We start from the raw sequence: 17,838 nt of genomic DNA, 5'->3' as shown, positions 1-17,838 counted from the left end.
AGCCCCAGGGGTCGGAATACAGACCTTTCTGACACCCGAAACCTCCCTTTCGGGAAGCCTGGCTCCTCTTTGGGGTTTTCACGCCAAAAGGGCTTTTCTAGGATATTTCCTCGATTTTTAATTATTTTTTGAAACCGTCCCCCCCCGTTCCGACTCCAGCTGCCGAGGCTGCGGCGCTCTTCCTCCTCTCCTCCCTCCCCCTCTCTTCCCCACCTCTCCCCACCCGCCCCCCCAATAGCGGCCCCTGGGCCGCAGGGACCCCCCCAGACATTTTTTCCAATTGTCGGGAATGATAGAGGAGGATCTGGGGATCCGGATGAGACCAAGAAGTGGACCCCCGGAGCCTCCAGAATATTTTTATTGATTTTTTGAAAAGATGACGAAATCCAAAAAAGAGTGAGTGAGTTAGAGTGCGCGAAGGAGTAGCCAAAGGGAGCGTCGCGGAGCTGCCGCGGCTGCTGCGCACTTCTCCGACTCCCCGTTTTGGAGCTGTAGTTCACCCCCTTTTATAGGCTCCCTGGAATACCAAAGCACGGATGGGCTATTCTGATTCACCGCAGTTTCCTCATCTTTGTTCTTTATTCTTATCACCCATTTTACTCCCCTCCCCCTCCCCACAAAAAATTAATTTTTTTTGTTTCCATAGATTATGCTTTTTCCTTCTTTTTCTCTTTTGCTGATGCTATGCTCTCCACCCCCGCCCCCCAACCCTTTCCCACTCCCATTATAGGTCTGTGAGGAACAGAAGTGCGAAGAAGAGGTTTTCCCTCTGGCCATGAATTACCTGGACCGTTTCTTGGCTGGGGTCCCGACTCCAAAGTCCCATCTGCAACTCCTGGGTGCTGTCTGCATGTTCCTGGCCTCCAAACTCAAAGAGACCAGCCCGCTGACTGCGGAGAAGCTGTGCATTTACACCGACAACTCCATCAAGCCTCAGGAGCTGCTGGTAATGACCGGCCCCTTCCTCCCTTCCTTTCTGCGATTCCCGCTTTCCCCTGGCCAACAATATGCCTTCTACTCACCACTTCCAGAGCAGATTCTTGGGATCCAAAATGACCCCACCAATAGAATTTACACACTTATGGGCAATAACTCATTTAATAGGAAACCACTGTCTGTATTTTTTGTGTTCCTACTATGTGCCCAGGCTCCGTGCCCAGCACTGAGGCTACATCTGTGAATAAGATCCTCGGGGAGATTTGGTGGTGAGACTCACTCACTTGCAATTGTGTATGCATGTGTGTAGGGGACGCGTGGAATATTTTAATTACCAGTGATATTTTAATTAAATTCCAAATTTTCAAAAATAGTCTGAGAATGTGTTCACATGATAGGTATGTGTCTGCGGTGTGTGTCTCCTAAAAACTTGGAGTTCAAAGGTAATGTCCTCTATATCTACAAAGCCTCAAGATACCAACACATTAATAGCTGTTCACTAAATACCAGTTCATTGACTTTTGAGCAAAGTCAAAATGCGGCCTTTCACTGAAGGAGTCCGAGGCCTGGGTTCCTACCTCCAGTGGGACTGTGACCTTTGTACAATCCCAGGGATCCTGTCTTATCTCTGGTTTTCTGCCAGGGAACCTTTTTCCCACCTGATCTAACTCCTTTTCCCTGCAGCTTGACATATAAGACGGCCATATTGCAGCTGTACTGGATGGAAGAGCGGCTCCAAGGCCCACCTTCAGTGGTTTGCACACCCCTCTTTGCACTGTTTAGAAAAGCACCCCCTCCTTCCCGCCCCCTCCCCCTCCTTACTGGCAGGGCCTGCACAAAGTCCACAGGGCTGAGGCTGGCTTCTTGAACTGAGCTCTTTGTGAGGAGCCTTCCTTTCTGGGGCTGTGCTGCCATCTAGTGGAAGACATGCACAAGGTTGGGGGAGGAATTGCCGAGAATGTGGAGAGGGGCCTGAATGACTTCACCTTTGAACCGCTGCCAGATTTGAGCTGCTTCTGGTTTGGTCCGAGAGGCTTAGAAAGGTGCTGTCTTCTGGGAGATCCGCTTCCTTTAATAACGGTGCAAGACCAGTGGTTCGTACTCGCATTACCCTGTGAAGAGGAAGGGCCGGCATTTCAAGCCATTTTTGAAGATGTTGGTGGTTTAGTAGTTTATTAGGGCCCTTTACCCCAACTGTCTGCAGAAAGCCAAGGCAGACTTTAAAGCTTATGAAGAAAACATTGTTAGAATTGGGAACCAATTTGTCTTTCTCATGAGAGAGCAGGAAAAATAATCTTCATATGATTCTTTTGTTTCAAGAGGATGGTGAACTGAGATGTTCTTCAGGACACCCAAATCTTTCCAAGACTAGCCAAGCACTATACTGCTCCAAACAAACTTGGCTTTTTCCTGTTCCCTTTCCCTTTATCCCAGAAGTTGGGATTTGGAAGAGTCCTATTTTACAAATGAGAAGGCTGTGGCCTGGGAGGGAAAGGGAATCAGCTCTGGAACTGGTGGTCTGGTTGCTGGTTTAGCAAATGAAAGAGATTCCAGGTTCTCCAGGTGAATGGGAGAGGCGGTGCAGTGGCAAACAGTCCCTGCCTCTGATTCTGATGACAGCTCAGTGGTAGGCATATTTTCTGGTAGCACATACAATGTTTTTAATGTTTTATTTTGGACTGTTTCCCTTTGAGCACAGTTTCCCATAAATATCTCAGTGAAAGAGGGAAACAAAGTTTTTGTTCAGGTGGGTTGCTGGTGAGAGACCCAAAAGAGACAGGGTTGAGTGGTCCCCACAGGTGCACCGAGACATGCTGTGACACTAAGCAGGCACCTTCACCTTGCCCTGAATCACCTCCATCTGCAAAATGGGTCTGCTAATGACCATGTGGTCCTTTAGTCATGATGACAACGGCCCCTTGAAACATTTAGGTGAAAGGGCTGAGTGTCATATCCCCAAAATTTCTGCCTGATATGTCAAAGGGGAAAGTTTGAACAGCAGAGAGATCAAGGCACTTTTTGGGACTAAGTAAAAGCAAGCTAATTGGTTGCCAAGGAGTTGGGCCAAGGAACCTTATTTTGAGCTTTATCTGTGTGCGTCATTTTTCCATGAAGATTAAAAGGACTATTAATTCGGTGATAGAGACATATACAATAAATTACCATGAAAGGGCCACAATGACCTTGGCCGTATCTCATTGTAGGTTCAGCTTTCTGGGTGGGCGGGAAGCAGTATTGCCGGCAAGTCAGGGTTGGGAGGGGGTAAGGGGAGCTGGAGTGGAAACGAAATAGAAGAAAATAGAATCTTGGCAACAGCTACCTGGGCTCTCATTATTTTCAGTGGAGCCTGACGTTTGAAGCATAAGAAGAGCTGTCAACAACTTCAAAGCCTGAGGGGCACATTGACAAATGGGCCCGCCTTACAATCTAGCAGCCACGTCCTAATGAGCGGGCCTTAAAACTGGTCTGGTGCCCAACCCCCAACCCCCTACACCAGGTCAGCCTGTGGAGTTTAGATTCTCCTCTTCTCTTCCTGCCTTCCTCTCCAGGAGTGGGAGCTGGTGGTGCTGGGGAAATTGAAGTGGAACCTGGCAGCTGTCACTCCTCATGACTTCATTGAGCACATCTTGCGCAAGCTGCCCCAGCAGCGGGAGAAACTGTCTCTGATCCGAAAGCATGCCCAGACCTTCATTGCTCTGTGTGCTACCGGTAAGATGAGGCTTGAGCCAGGGAGGGAGACGGGAGAGATCTTTTGGGAGATGTCCAGGGAGAGGCAAAAGGCCGTACGAACTTTGATTTTAGTTGAGGAGTTTAGAGGAGGGGTGGTCTTGAGTAGTCTAAAGGCCGAAGTTTCATTCCTGGGTTGCTTTTTTTAACTTTATCTGAGCTTTGTATATTCGCTTTCTCTGCTAAACTCATAAATGGTTTATGAGGACAGGTGTGGTTAAGGCAAAAAAAAAAAAAAAATGAGTGCCTGTTAAAATATTCTTTATGATGGCTAAAGTGCTCTTTGAAGATTATATACGCTGCTCGCTGGTTGTGTTTAAATCTTTAATCTTTTAAGGAAAAGGATGGCTTGGAGATAAGCCTAAGAGGAAATCTGGGGGGGATGGGGGCAAATACAGGTTAAAGGAACAATGTCAAGATAAATATGCTGCCTGCCTTGATTAGTGGTAAGGTAGACCAAAGGAATTCTTTTTTTTTTTTTTTTTACTGTAGGGCATTTATGGCCTTCTAGCTGTTCACTTCTCTAGCTGTTTGCCCCACTGGGCAGGGGAGTGAACCCGGTTGGCTTTCGGTAAGGCTTTACTTTCTGAGCGCAGGGTTCTGATGGCCTCACTTCATGTGGAGGTGTTTTGATTTTGGCTGCGGCCTTTAACATTGCAGTTGGCCAGGCGCAGTGGCTCAAGCCTGTAATCCTAGCACTTTGGGAGGCTGAGACGGGCGGATTGCGAGGTCACGAGATCGAGACCATCCTGGCTAACATGGTGAAACCCCGTCTCTACTAAAAACTACAAAAAACTAGCCGGGCGAGGTGGCGGCGCCTGTAGTCCCAGCTACTCGGGAGGCTGAGGCAGGAGAATGGCGTGAACCCGGGAGGCGGAGCTTGCAGTGAGCTGAGATCCGGCCACTGCACTCCAGCCTGGGTGACAGAGCGAGACTCCGTCTCAAAAAAAAAAAAAAAAAAAAATTGCAGTTCTGCCCACCACGGGGATCCCACAATTGATACATAGTTCCTACTGGCCCATTTGCTGTGTATTTTCCTAATAAACTGAAGGCAGTGGTTTGCTATTGTCTTATTAAACAGCCTTGGCCAGTGTCTGCTGGTTTTCTTTTTTTTTTTCTTGGTAGTGGCCATGGCAGAGACCCCGGAACCTTACTCATCCAAGGCAGAGATGTCAGCAGTTCATGTTCTGACAGTCAGAAACCTTAGGTTAAAAGCTGATGACTTGGGAAGACCTTTTGGTGCGGTTCACCTCAAATTTGCCAAGAGTAGTTACATTGCTAGGTGGACTCAGGTGGAAACTTTTTTCAGTAGGTTGTTACATGTTACTCATGAGTGCTACAGATGATTATATAATGTACAATGTAGTGCATATGCCCTGTGCTCACAGTCGGAAGGTCAGGCTTTGCTACATATCAGTGGGTGACCTTTGATTGGCTGCTTAACCTCTCTGAACCCCAGCTTCTTCATCTCCAAAACAAGCCTATTGATACATCATCCTACAGCCTTTTCAGAGCAGCTAGGAAAATTAAAATCAGAAAGGTGATGCATGTGGAAGTGCTTTGTAAACCAGAAGTGTAGGTTGGACCTTCACTAATTGTGAAAATGCTACCATCTCCAATGTTAACCCTGATTTGAACTGTTCCGACTAAAGTGGATGTGATGGCTTTCCTTTACTGGCTGCCCTTGTCTGTTTCTAGCAGGACCTGTGTGTTCTGCACTTGTAGGCTTGCGTGTGGAGTCCTTCCCGCCTCCTGCCTGTTCATCTAGGGCACAGGTTTCAACCCTTTGCTGGTTTTTTGTAGTCCTGTTCTTCTGGATGCAGGCCAGGCCTCATGGCGTGCACATGCGCCCCGTGCGCCTTGGTGGGAGAGTCCATTGTCCTTCCTGTAGTCCTGGGGGTGGTTCTTAGGACCCCTGTGGACCCCTGCTGCCTTTTGGATAGTGGTCACTCTGGCTTCCTTCCCTTCTGCTGTCTGGCGGGGGCCCGAGAGGTCAGTCCTCCAGTGACCTGTCATTTTGTCTTCCAGGCTCAGCTGTCTCCTTCCTCTCTTATTTGAGTCACTGTGGGGGAGGGGTCAGCCAGTTCTTTCTCTCTGGCCCAAGGACAGCTGACCCCCGACCCTAAACTCCCCCATTGCCCAGCTGTTGATAGCCAGAGCTCTGATTTGACATTGTCTCTTGACTAACAGATCTTTTGGGGTCCATCCACTCCTTCCTCCTCTCTGATCTCTGATTGGGGTGGGGGTGCTGGGTGGAGTTACCCGGGTATGGACAGATCCCCAGATTCCGTCTAGACCCATTCTCGAAAACTGGGGATCCCATCCCCCATCCGTGGCCTTCTTGCCCAGATCTTTGGGCTGGCTGCCAACTCCGGGGCCAGAGTAGGGAGCCTGGGGTTCAGGGACTGAGGACAGAGGCCCAAAGGGAGACAGAGGCAGTTATAAAGACTGTGTTTTGGGGACCTTCAACTAGCTCTGGTCAGGGACTGGGAAAGGACACCCCCAAACCGAATGAAAATCGTGTGCTAAGCACTAAGCCTCAGGCGTGCACTGGGCAGAGCAGAGAGAGGTCCTCGGCAGTTTCCTGGGTCTGGAAAGGATGGGCCTTTATCGCAAGACGTTGCTTTCCCTGATCTGCATCTGGGTTTGTGCAACTGACCGAGTCACACAGAATCCTGGCTGCGTGGAGTTTGACAGCAGCTGGCCTCACAACACTAACACCAAAGGCCGGTTTTCTTGAAGGAAACACCTTCCATGCAGAGGAGATTGTACATTGTAGGGCCAGAGTATGATGAATGGGCAAGGACTCAGGACTCTGGCCAGTAGTGGGCACAGAGTGGCTGAGGACCAGAGGTAGGAGACGCGGATTCCCCAGCCCAAGCTGTTGCTCTCACCTGCCCCTCACATCCCACACTTCTCTCCTTTTCCCCTAGTCCTGGATGTTCCGTCCTAGAGCTAATGAAACACCTGTGGCCAGGGTCTTGGAGGCCCACAGTGGGTGGAGGGTGGGGGTCCCGAGAGATGGCAGCCAACCCTCAGGCTGTGCAGTTATTTGATGGGAAAAGCTGGTTGTGAAAGAGCTGGCAGTGGTTCTGCAGTGTGTGGGGAGCGTATGTGTGTGTGAAAGGGGAAGGGAGAGCGGGAGAACACAGAGGGGCTGTGGGAAGTGTGGCGAAGTGGCGGTCTTGCTTTATGGGGCTCTAGGGTAAGATGGTGGCAAGGCAGAGAGGAGCCCTCCTTCCTTCCCTGCTCAGCCTGAAATGGCTTCTGGAAGAGGGAGGGCCGCAAGGACAGGGTATCCCTCTGCAGCAGGTCCTGGTCAGTGCAGGCATGGGTGGGTTGGGTGGGGGATCTTCCTGACTACAGCTCCTAGCATTCCCGTTCCTGGAGTTCCCAAAACTGGGGAAGCAGAACTGAGCCATAGCTTCCCTGGTTGCAGCTCTGCTGATAGAACATCCAGGTCTGCAGGCGAGGAAATTGGAGATGACCCGGGATCGCACTCTAGCACTGGGAGATTCTTGACATGTGGTGTCATGCTCGGTGGATGATTCCAGTTAGTTTAGCAGAGCCAATGGCATTGAGTTTACACCTGGCACCGGGGAGGGGGAGGTGCTCACCCTCCCTCTCCAGGCACCCACATCCCTTCTTTCTTCACTAGAAGCCCGCCCTGAGATGCTGCACCTTGCTATTTCTGCTGCACACAATAGCCACCCCTAGGCCTCCCGACGCCAAGGCCAGAGTCCCAGTGTTGACTATAACCCACTGTGCTGTCCTAGCCCCTGCCCTGGTTTTACCTACAGGTGTTCCCTCAGATTCCATCCCCAAGTGAGAGAGAGACAGTGGTGGCCCAGAGAAGTTCCGTGATTTGGCCCTTGATCTAGAGTGGGAGATTCGCCTTGATGGGTGCTGGGAAGGAAGAATGGAAACCGTCTGTCCATCTGCAAGCCTCTGAGCTGCCCTTGAAGCTGAGAGGTCATGGGACTGAGGGGAAGTTGTTAGCATGCCCTGTGGGGACAGGCAGCCAGGCAGCGTGGTGCTTGCCATCTCTCTTCTCTGCGGATGTAAGATGAACGGGTAGCAGGCTCCTCATCGCCCTCCAACCAGCCCCCTCCCCAGCTCCTCCCAGCAGGCCTTGCAGTTTCATGGGCCTTCCCTTGTCATGGCAGTCCTGCCCCACAAGGACAGGGTATGCTGGTCCTATTCTGGGGGTGGCAGGTGAGGTGTGTGCCCAGTGATGTCCCTGGCCTGAGACAACTCTGGTTCTGGTCCTTTGAACTTCCACCTGACTGCAGGTTGGAGAAGAAGAGACCTGGTGAAAGCCTGACCTGGTCTTCCCTTTCTTCTTCAGCCTCAGAGTGCGTATCTCTTTCCCCCATTGGTGAACAGGAGCAAAGCCATCACCCCTGCACCCCAGGACCTTGGCCACCATAGCCAAAATGATAAGTGCTAAACTTACTGGGCAGGGCTGTGTATTCCATGCTTTTAAACTTATTTAGCTCTGAACTCTTTCTTCAGTAAAATCCTACCAAGAAGTACAGATATGAAGCTGATGAAATGCAGCACTTCTCAAGGCCCGTGCAGGTGAGGGAGCCCAGTGGGACCCCCAGGGGCTCACAGGGCGTCCTTGGGAGGATAAGCCATTTGTGCTTGCTGGTGCCGGGGCTGGAGCTGGGACCCAAGTCCTTTGATTCCTAAGCCAGAGTGCCACCTTTGGGGCTTTTCTGCCACTTCTGACATGAAAGGTGCCCTATCCTCCTGAGTGGTATATGGGAGTTGACCTCGAGGAGCTGGTCAGCTTCCAGTAAGTTACAAAGAGCTCTGGATCCGGAGTCCCAAAATCTCATCCAGACCCCAGGCCCAACACTCGCAGTGAGTGACATGAGCCAGATCACTTCATCTCCCAATACTTCATTGATTCACCCGTAGAAGGAGATGTTTGGAACAGATGAATTATAGCTCCTTTTTATTTATACCTCACCATCACCACTGCCGTCATGAACAAGCATGCAGCCCACACCGGAGCTGCCCCTGGCGCCTGTGGTCCAGCTGGGATTCCCCTAAGGCGTGTCCCTTGCCTCCAACCACTCTGCCGGGAGGGAGGTGGGAATGTCGGGTGTTCCTGGCTATGTGGGCATCGCTCCTGGCTCGGGTGAACCACGTCTGAATGAACTGTGGAATGTGCTGGGTTAGCGTTGCCAACTTCTCTCGCCCATTGGCTGAGTGTTCTTGGGGTTCTTTTCATTCCCCCGCGGGGCTGCACTTTCTCCCAGTTCTGCAAAGCAGCAGGAGACTTTGGGGACTCGATGATGTCATTTCTGGGACACATACACAACTGGATAGTGACAGATTCTCCAGGAAGCACAGAGCCCTCATTCTTCCTGGCCTGCTTGGCCTGCTCCCTGCAGCTGCCTGCAATCCAGGGATGCTGGGCGCCTTTCTCCTCACCCCCTCCAGACACTGGAGAGCATCTCCAGTCGGAACTCCCCACCACAGTCCTGCAGGAAGTCCCAGGAGTGAGAGCAGAGGAGGAGCAGGTTGCGGAGGATGCTGGCTGACATTCATTGCTTACCTTGAACCAGGCACTGTGCTTTTACAAGGATAATTTTAAGTTAATCCTCAGAACAACACTACGACGTGGGTATTGCCATTCTCATTATTTGCAGATCAGAAAATGAAGACTCAGAGAAGTCAGGTAACTTGCCCAGCTTCACACACTTGGTAGGTGGTAGATGGAGATTCAACCTCAGTCTGATTCCAGAGCTAATACTCTGAACCAGTGAGCTGTGTTCTCCAGAGGTCTGCTTTGGTTGGAGGGGAGCTGGAGGCCTAGGCCCTGGGACGGCCTCTGTTCCCCATGGCAAAGTGTGTGGCTGCTCCTGCTCTCTTTAGATCCCCAGATGCAGCAACCTGGAGAAAGGCCCTCCTCGGTCTGGTGGGGACTGGGGCAGGAGTGAAGGCTGTCCAAGCTCCATGCACTTCACCTTCTAGCTGGGAGTTTTTTGAGTCTACTCTCCAAATCCTTCCCATCTCCCTGGAGAGTCTTCTGAGAAGTGTCTCAAATGGTTCTCTTCACTCTAGAGCCTCCTTTCTTTTTTCTTTTCTTTTCTTTTTTTTTTTTTTTTAATTTGAGACAGAGTCTTGCTCTCGTCACCCAGGCTGGAGTGCTTGGCACAATCTCTGCTCACTGCAACCTCCACCTCCTGGGTTCAAGTGATTCTCCTGCCTCAGCCTTCAGAGTAGCTGGGAGTACAGGCGCGTACCACCATGCCTGACTAATTTTTGTGTTTTTAGTGGAGATGGGGTTTCACCATGTTGGCCAGGCTGGTGTCAAACTCCTGACCTCAGGTGATCTGCCCGCCTCGGCCTCCCAAAGTGCTGGGATTACAGATGTGAGCCACTGTGTCTGGCCTTCAAGAGCCTCCTTTCTTTGAGAAGTTTCTTTAGAAGTTATCCCTGTAGTAGTACAGACATAGCCATTATAGCACACCATCCTCTACTATCTAATACATTGATGCCCAACCTTAAAAAGTCTTAATGTTGTGCATTTTGGGGGGAGTCCTCCATGCTGCCTGAAACAGGGAGGAGCACATTGTAATGAGTCAATGAAAATGGATCGCTGATCAGTTCATTGCCTCTCTCTGCTGCAGGAGCAGGGATCTCAGGAAGTTGCCAGCATCTCATCTCTCCAGGTGGGCAATTAAGGATGGAGATGGTACACCCTTACCCGAGTGTGCCTTCTGCACCAGCGTATAGCTTGTTGGCATTTTGATCAAGAGACTTAAGAGACTGCTGAGAAATTTTTACCTGGTTTTTATTTGTTAAAATAATATTATGCGAAAAATTTACAAACTCATCTGTGTTTCTCCCACCTAACAGAACAGCTTTGATTTTCTGCGCATCCTTCCGGTACATCCATAGGCATGTATGTATGTAGGTACCCATGGTTGTAATGTTCATCATCGCATGCATGCATGCAATTTGGATTTCTGCTTCCTTCTTCTGAGTGGATATTGCGACCATTTCTCCATCCTGTCATAGCGACAAAGCTGATGGTTTCCAGGAATGGCTGCATTGGGTAGGTGGAGCTTTCCACAGTTGAGGGTGGGGGTTGGCTAGTTTACAGCTAGGAAGCTAGTGCACAGATGAAATGATGTTTCATTTTTCTGTTTTTCTCTCTGTTCGGTATCCTCTCCCAGTAGAGAGGGGGATGTCCTTGAGAGTGGTCCTGGAGCAGCCCTGGGGCTGGTGCCACGGGAAAGTAGCCCTGCACTGTGGAGAGGGCTGCTTTGTGACTTTGCCGGCTGGTAGTGGCCGCGATACATTCTATTGTCTCCTCATTGTTCTTCTCCTTGGGAGTCATTCCCATTCCAGATCCTCAAAGAGCAAAGTAGAGCTGTAAGGCACCTGGGACATTATCCTGCCTACGATCTTTAAACTCTTTTTGACCTAAGCCATGAAGGAAGAAATACATTTTATAACACAACTCAGGATACTTGTACAAGTGTATCAGACTGATACAAAAGTTTCTCCAAACAATATTTACTCTTCAGTACATGCAGTGAGTCTGATACTTTCTATCCTACTCTATTTGGTTAAAGGAGAACAGCAACAAAAATTGCTGGTCACGACCCGCAGATGCATTTCACGACCCATTAATGAGTTGCAGCTAGAAGTTAGACAAACACTTGTCTCACCCAACCAGTTATTAGACAAATGGGAAAGCAAGCCCTTGGGAAGAGAAGTGCCTTGCCCACAGTCCCACGTCTGGACCTAGCTGGAGGGCTGATGTTGCCTCAGTATTTGACTAACCTGGAGGAGAGGTGGGGCGTGCTCAGGGATCCAGAGGAAGGTGCTCCTCTCCTGGGTAGCAGGCAACAGAGGGCAGCACAGCCGCCATCCTGGTCTCCGGCAGCTCTTCTCCTCTGGCTGTGGGAACACACTGCTCCTTTGGTGCCACTCTGAGCTGCTGAGAGGCAGCCAAGTTCAAGCACAAAATGCTCCCCTATTATGTGGGACGGGACAATGTCCCCAGGAGGACTCCCCTGAAAACTTTATTTGTAAAACAAAAAGGGAGGTAGAGTCTCCCTGTGCCACTGGTACACCTGTTCTCCCATGCCTGCTAGCTTCCAGAAGTTCATTTGTATGTCAGTAATAAGAGTTGGTTTTGCTAGCAGTGGGACAGCAGAGACAGGCATGTGTGAGGTGTGCTTCCCGGTCTGAGGCCTGTGGCAGAGAGAAGGGAGGGCCGGGGATACTTTCCTGCCCCTTCCCTGGCAGATGCTCCCACCCGGGCCTTTGTGGGCCCAGGGCCATGGGCCGGCTGCCCCGCTTGTGTTATGAATGTCACAGGGGGGAGCTAACGAGGTTATTGGGCAGAGAAGCACTCTCCTGTGACCCATGTGGAAGAGACCTACAGCAGAGCAAGAGGCAGGGAGGCCGGCTTTGTCACACTGTCCATGGCGACAGAGAAGGCATAGGAGGGGCGGGTGGACAGCAGGCGTGGGCATAGCACCATTATATACGTCCCTCAAGAGGTGGAGATGGTGAGAGGGCAATGGGAAAAAAAGCCAAGGAGACAGGCAGATGGCCAGGTTTGCTCTGCGTTCATGATGGGAGGGGAGGGCTGTGCTTGGCTCAGGGATCCACAGTGTCTCACTTGATGCTGGGGCAGTGGGCCCACCATTAAAACAGCTGCTGTAGAAAATGTGTTTGTAATAGAGCGTGATAGGAAGAAGGGGAGATACAAGAGGGGCTGGTTTTGTAGGTTTAACCTGATTATTTTTGCTGTACGTTGAAGGGTGACCCACGGTTCCCTGTATGCTCTGTCTCCTGCCCCCACGTGCCCCTTCCCTGTCTACACCCAGTAAGTTCACTAGAGCAATGCTAAAACTGGAAAGAGTACGCTTTGGAAGACTTACTGCACTCCAGGACCGTCACTAGGGTGATGACTGAAACTATACCCACTCTAACGTCATGTCAACATGAGCAGGGGCAACTTAAAAACTCTCAGAAGTCTCAGGGGTCTCAGCCATACCATTAGGGTGACGCTCTTGTGCACTTTCTGTGGCTGATGGGTGAATTAAACAGGACGTAACGTGTAGTGTCTTGCATATGGTGGTCATTGGTAGCTGTCGGCAGCAGTAACAGGAGGAAGTTGGCTGTCTTTATTTCCCCTTGATGGACCAAGCAGCTGCTGGATCATGGCCACCCAGCCCCTGGGGTCTGGTCTTTCAAGAGGAGCCCTCCAGCACACGAGAGCATCCTCTGTATTTGCTGTCAGAAATGGCAGTGGATGGGGTTCAAGCCTCTCTGATTTATTATCCTCATTCTGCACTTCTCTGTAGCAAGTCACATTTTTTTCTCTTAGTAATAAAGTGGGGACTTCAGGCTCATGAGTCATAACATCAAAACCAAGTCACCCATCTGATTCAGATGCAATGATTAATCTTTGGTGCTTTGTTAGAGCCCTATGTTGGTGTTAGAATCCTCTGCCCTAATGTTCTGAGGGTTCTTGCTGTTGGGCCAGAGGTTGGGAACTGGGTAGAACTCAGCCCCGACTCGCCCACTTGCTGCATTGCTGCTTCTCTCATTTCCTTTTTTAAATCAAATCTTTTTTTTGGTGGGGGGGGGTCATATTAATCCTTGATGCCTGTCCAGAGACTATAGCAAGATCCCATCTGAGTTAGCATTCTGCATAGATTTTGCCTGTTTCTCCCACCACCTTGTGCTTTCCCTCCTTCTCACATCTGGAGCCCCCGGTCTGTCCTACTTGCATGGCCCATGGGGTACCTTATCTGCACTGGTCTCAGGCATTCTCTGCTCTGTTCCCTCCGTCACCTCTAGAGACCATGACTCGCTCACCTTGCTGCCCCCACCAGGGTCAAGAATGTTACCTCGGACATGCTTAATATGACTGGCATTTGGGGACTGGGGACCTTGAATCCTCTGTGCATTCATTGTGTGCACTTAGATAAGCTGCCTTCCTTCCCTGCCTCAGTCTCCTCTGTTTAAATCTGGAACAGCCATGGTGATGGTAAATAAACACAGGCTTCTTGTGAAAGAACTCGAGGGAGGACATGCCTGTAGGGCACGGAGTCACTCGTGCCGCCGACCTGCTGCCATCCTGTTTCTGAGTCTCTGCAGTCTCGGGGAGCTCCAGGATCCAAATGCGTTCTATGCCCTGACCTTCTGCCTCTCATTCCTTGCAGACTTTAAGTTTGCCATGTACCCACCATCGATGATCGCAACTGGAAGTGTGGGAGCAGCCATCTGCGGGCTCCAGCAGGATGAGGAAGTGAGCTCGCTCACTTGTGATGCCCTGACCGAGCTGCTGGCTAAGATCACCAACACAGACGTGGTAGGTGGCCACCACCTTCTTGGCTAAGTCCAGATGTCTCTTCTCAGCTCGGGGAAAGAGACGACGGATTTGATTATGTTGTGTCAGAGGTATTTTTTTGGTTCGTTTTCTAAGATCGACATCAAGGGAGTACAAAGTTCAGCAGGTGACACGCCCTCTTAAGGTTCTGAAAAGCTGTGCACCACAAAATACAGAAGAAAACTCAGCAAGCAGATGCGGGGGGCAGGGGGCGGGAGGGCTGTTTACCGATGTTCCTCTATGGCGTGGGCTTCCCAGTGGGTCTGAATTGTTGCTTCATTGCCATATTTGTACACGCTGCCGGGCTGCCTCTGCCCAGCAGTGAAGAGCTGCCGTGTCTGCTCACACACGCTGAGGCTGTAAGGCACACAGAGGAGGAAGGAGAGCCAGGACTCAGCTGCAGTGGACGAAGCAGACACACAAGAGGTGCCCCACTGTGAGAACGGTGTCCGTCCCTGGCAAACCTCTCGACCCCTCCCCGCTCTCTCTTCCCTTTTGTTCAATGCAGTAATGGATTACAAAGTGCTTTCAAAAAACAAAGTGCCATAGAAACTCGAGAAACTATTATTAGCTATGGAGCTTCCCCATTCTGTGTGCTCTGTGGACGGCTCAGAGGCTGTTACTTCCTGTTGCCAGAATTTGGAGTTCCTGAGAAGAAAGGTTTTGAGAGAGACCAGGGTCAAGTGAGACTCCGAATTGAATTGGTAGGAAGCTGCAGTCCTAGGGTGGTGGAGCCAGGACGGTGCTGAGAGGTCAGAGAGGCGGTTCCTTATTTTCCACGGGCGGGGCAGGGGTTGAAGTAACCAGCCAGGAGGGGCTGGGCAGTGGCTGAACTGGGACTAGAACCCCCAAGCTCCGACTGCCCCCTGGAAACTTTCCACTCCACCCTTGCTGCCGCTCCTGGGATCTTTTGGTTTGAAAAAAACCCGTGGGTTTAAAGTCAACCCGAGAGAGGACTGTTGGCCCTGAGCCCTCATGCATCACCATGGAGAGGCTGAAGAATGCTGGCCACTTCACGATGACACCCTCTGGATGGTCCAGGGGGATTCAGATGCCCTCTGCGGGCTGTTATTGAGTAAGGGATCATGAGATTTACAGGCCTATGGCTGAGGCCTGCACAAGGGATACTGAACAGATTAAACTTCAGAGAGCCCATGGCTGCAGCTCGCTGGCTTCCTTTCCCGCCCACCTGGATTTTTCCTGGCGTTTGTTCCCAGCTCAGAGAAATGGCGCGGGGAGATGCTGACCGAGCAAATCTGGGGTCCTCCTCCGAGATAGTTCTTAGATATGGTTTTAAAATGCGGGCTCCAAACATACGCTTTTTAAACGAGGACTCCAAAACACAGACTGAAAAGCTCCCTCCAGTGCAGCACGAAGAATGCTTTTCTAATCCTCCAGAGAAAAGTCGTGGACAGGACTTAACATTTATAGAAATGGTACACTTTCCTCCTTTTCTGAATGTCTCCAATTAAGGCTGCCTTACAAATAGGACTCCCAGCCAATTTAAGACAAGCCCTTCCTCAATGCCTGGAGACAAAAATGTCAGTGACAGGAGTTTGAGCGGCCACCCCCCTCCTCCTGCCCCCAGGCATTGTAACCTCCCCCCGCCGTGTTGATAGACCTGCTCTGATGGGCTGACCACCCTACCGGCTCCAGCCTTTTCCCACCTGCCTCTGTCCCCCCTTACTGATCTCACATGGACAGTGGTGTCAATTTCACTCCTGGGAGTTGCTGCTAAGTCTCTTGGCTTTTCAAGACTGCAGGCAGGTCAGTCTGTCATCTCATCTGGAGAAACTGTTTGCCTTTTTCTGATGCTACGTAGCCAGTCCATTTAAGGCAGCTGACCAACTCTGTTAAATGGACATGAAGTGGATACAAAGCTGGTTTAGGGGTGTCCTCCTATAAATCCCAACTGTTGGTCGAGTTGATATCTCATTTCTATAATGGGCACACACCGTGTTTCTTAACTGGGGCTGCCTGTGTATGCCTCATTCACACCAGTGGGCCTGGGTTGAACATTTTCATACTTAAAAACCAAGAGTGAACGTAGTGAAATGTAAAATTCATAACACTTTTTCAAACAAAAATCTGAGACCTCAGGAAGTTCCAGGCTTACCTCTGGCACCCCAGATGCTTGTTCGCTCTCCCTGAAAATGTTTTTAGTGGAAACGTTCAAGCAGCTCTGGGCTAGGCTGTGTGTGTGTGTGTGTGTGTGTGTGTGTGCGCACGTATGCAACTTCCCAAATGCTAAATCTCCTCCCATCCATCAGCCTGTGTTCTCTGCAAAGCTAATGCTCAGAGGGAAGAACAATAAAAGGACTAGAATTTAGAACACATTAGCATTTGGAGGGAGGTGAGTTTTGCATCCTGAGCTCTGTTTACCATTTCATGAGTCAAGAAGTGGTGTATTTCCTTCATTCATTTCTGGAAGTCTTTACGGAAGGCCTAGTTGTTACTAGAAGTTGGGGTGGATGGGTGGCATGTGGGAAGCAGAGGATGAGATTCCTGCATTCAAGGAACTTAGCAGTTGTATGATGAATCAAGAGTAAAGCATGCAAAACCCTGGCAAATGAAGAATGTAAATGAAGGTGTGCTAAGTAATGTGTTACGAACGCCAAATGCAGTAGGAAATCAGCCCAGAAGAAGGCGCTCGTGAGGCCTAATGTAGAATGCCGGCCTCCCAGCAGAGAAAACTTAGTGACAGAAACTGTTCTTAGAGTAGAGAAACAAAATGTACGGACACGCAATTATTCAACTGTAAAAAGAAATGAAAGTCCAATCCATGTTATAACATGGGCAAACCTTGAAAATACTATGTTAAGTGAAATGAGTCAGATACAAAAAGACAAATACTGTATGATTCCACTTATATGAGGTACCTGGAATCGTCAAATTCGTAGAGACAGAAAGTAGAATAGAGGTTCCCAGGAGTCTGGGGAGAGGAGAGGATGGGGAGTTAGTGGTTAATGGGTATGGAGTTTCAGTTTGGGATGATGAAAACAATTCTGCAGATGGACAGTTCTGATGGCTGCACGAGAGTATGAATGTACTTAATGCCACTGTACATTTCAAAGTGACTGAAAAGGGAAATTTGACATTACGTGTATTTACAACAGTAAAATGTGTGTATTTATGTATATACATACATACATAAATGGATATATATATATGTATGTACACATGTCTGAAACATCCTCGGGCCATGCTGTGAAATGCCCATAGGTTGATGTTGAGCTCTTCCCTGGAAAAGTGAAATACACGAGACCACATTTTGCTCCCTGGCCCTAGGGCATTGACAAACAGGAATCGGGAGGAGCTGACAGTTTCCCCCAGAACCCCTGAGTTATATGTCAGCTCCTACACACCTTGCTGTTTATGATCTCTTCAAACTTGCAGTGCTCTCTGCCACTTTGGGGGTTAGGTCGTGGGTTGTCGGGGATCGAGCTGTTGAAAGAGGGTCCCCCTGATTCTTGTGAGATGGCCAGGCAAGTCTGTGGCTCACTGGCCAGCAGCAGATAGCTTTGATATGAGGGACCCATGCGGCTCTGAGAAAGTCGGCCTTTGTTGCTGCGTCTGGTTGCCAAAATAAACCAGAACGCTTCATTCCAAAGAGAAAGCTGAGTGAGGGGCCTGACAGTTTTATAGGGAATAAAAGTCTCAGAGGGTGGTATATTTTAAATACTTTTTCCTTCCAATCATAAGAGTTGCTAAAAACAGCCAGAGAGGCAGTTTGGCTTTAGGGGAAACATCTATTGGGGGTGTCCAGTGCCTGGGTAGGTTTGAGAGGGGAGGGTGCCACT

At 50.0% G+C, this 17,838-nt stretch overlaps 1 protein-coding gene and 1 long non-coding RNA gene across 2 annotated transcripts in view; one reads left to right on the top strand and one right to left on the bottom strand.

Moving 5' to 3' along the window:
* The window catches only part of LOC115900034, a 29,765-nt gene extending 29,559 nt beyond the window's left edge, over positions 1-206 (bottom strand). Inside the window, exon 1 of the long non-coding RNA XR_004059721.1 lies at positions 25-206. This is a non-coding gene — a long non-coding RNA (uncharacterized LOC115900034). The remainder of the gene's footprint in view (positions 1-24) is intronic.
* CCND2 (cyclin D2) overlaps positions 1-17,838 on the top strand; it is a 31,854-nt gene that overhangs the window by 1,529 nt on the left and 12,487 nt on the right. Inside the window, exons 2-4 of the mRNA XM_010359145.2 lie at positions 731-946; positions 3,486-3,645; positions 13,872-14,020. Of these exons, the coding sequence (XP_010357447.1) occupies positions 731-946; positions 3,486-3,645; positions 13,872-14,020 (525 nt within the window). The remainder of the gene's footprint in view (positions 1-730; positions 947-3,485; positions 3,646-13,871; positions 14,021-17,838) is intronic.

The sequence above is a fragment of the Rhinopithecus roxellana genome, chromosome 10, assembly GCF_007565055.1.
Source record: "Rhinopithecus roxellana isolate Shanxi Qingling chromosome 10, ASM756505v1, whole genome shotgun sequence".
Taxonomy (NCBI): domain Eukaryota; kingdom Metazoa; phylum Chordata; class Mammalia; order Primates; family Cercopithecidae; genus Rhinopithecus; species Rhinopithecus roxellana.
This window is presented reverse-complemented; position numbering and strand designations above follow the sequence as displayed.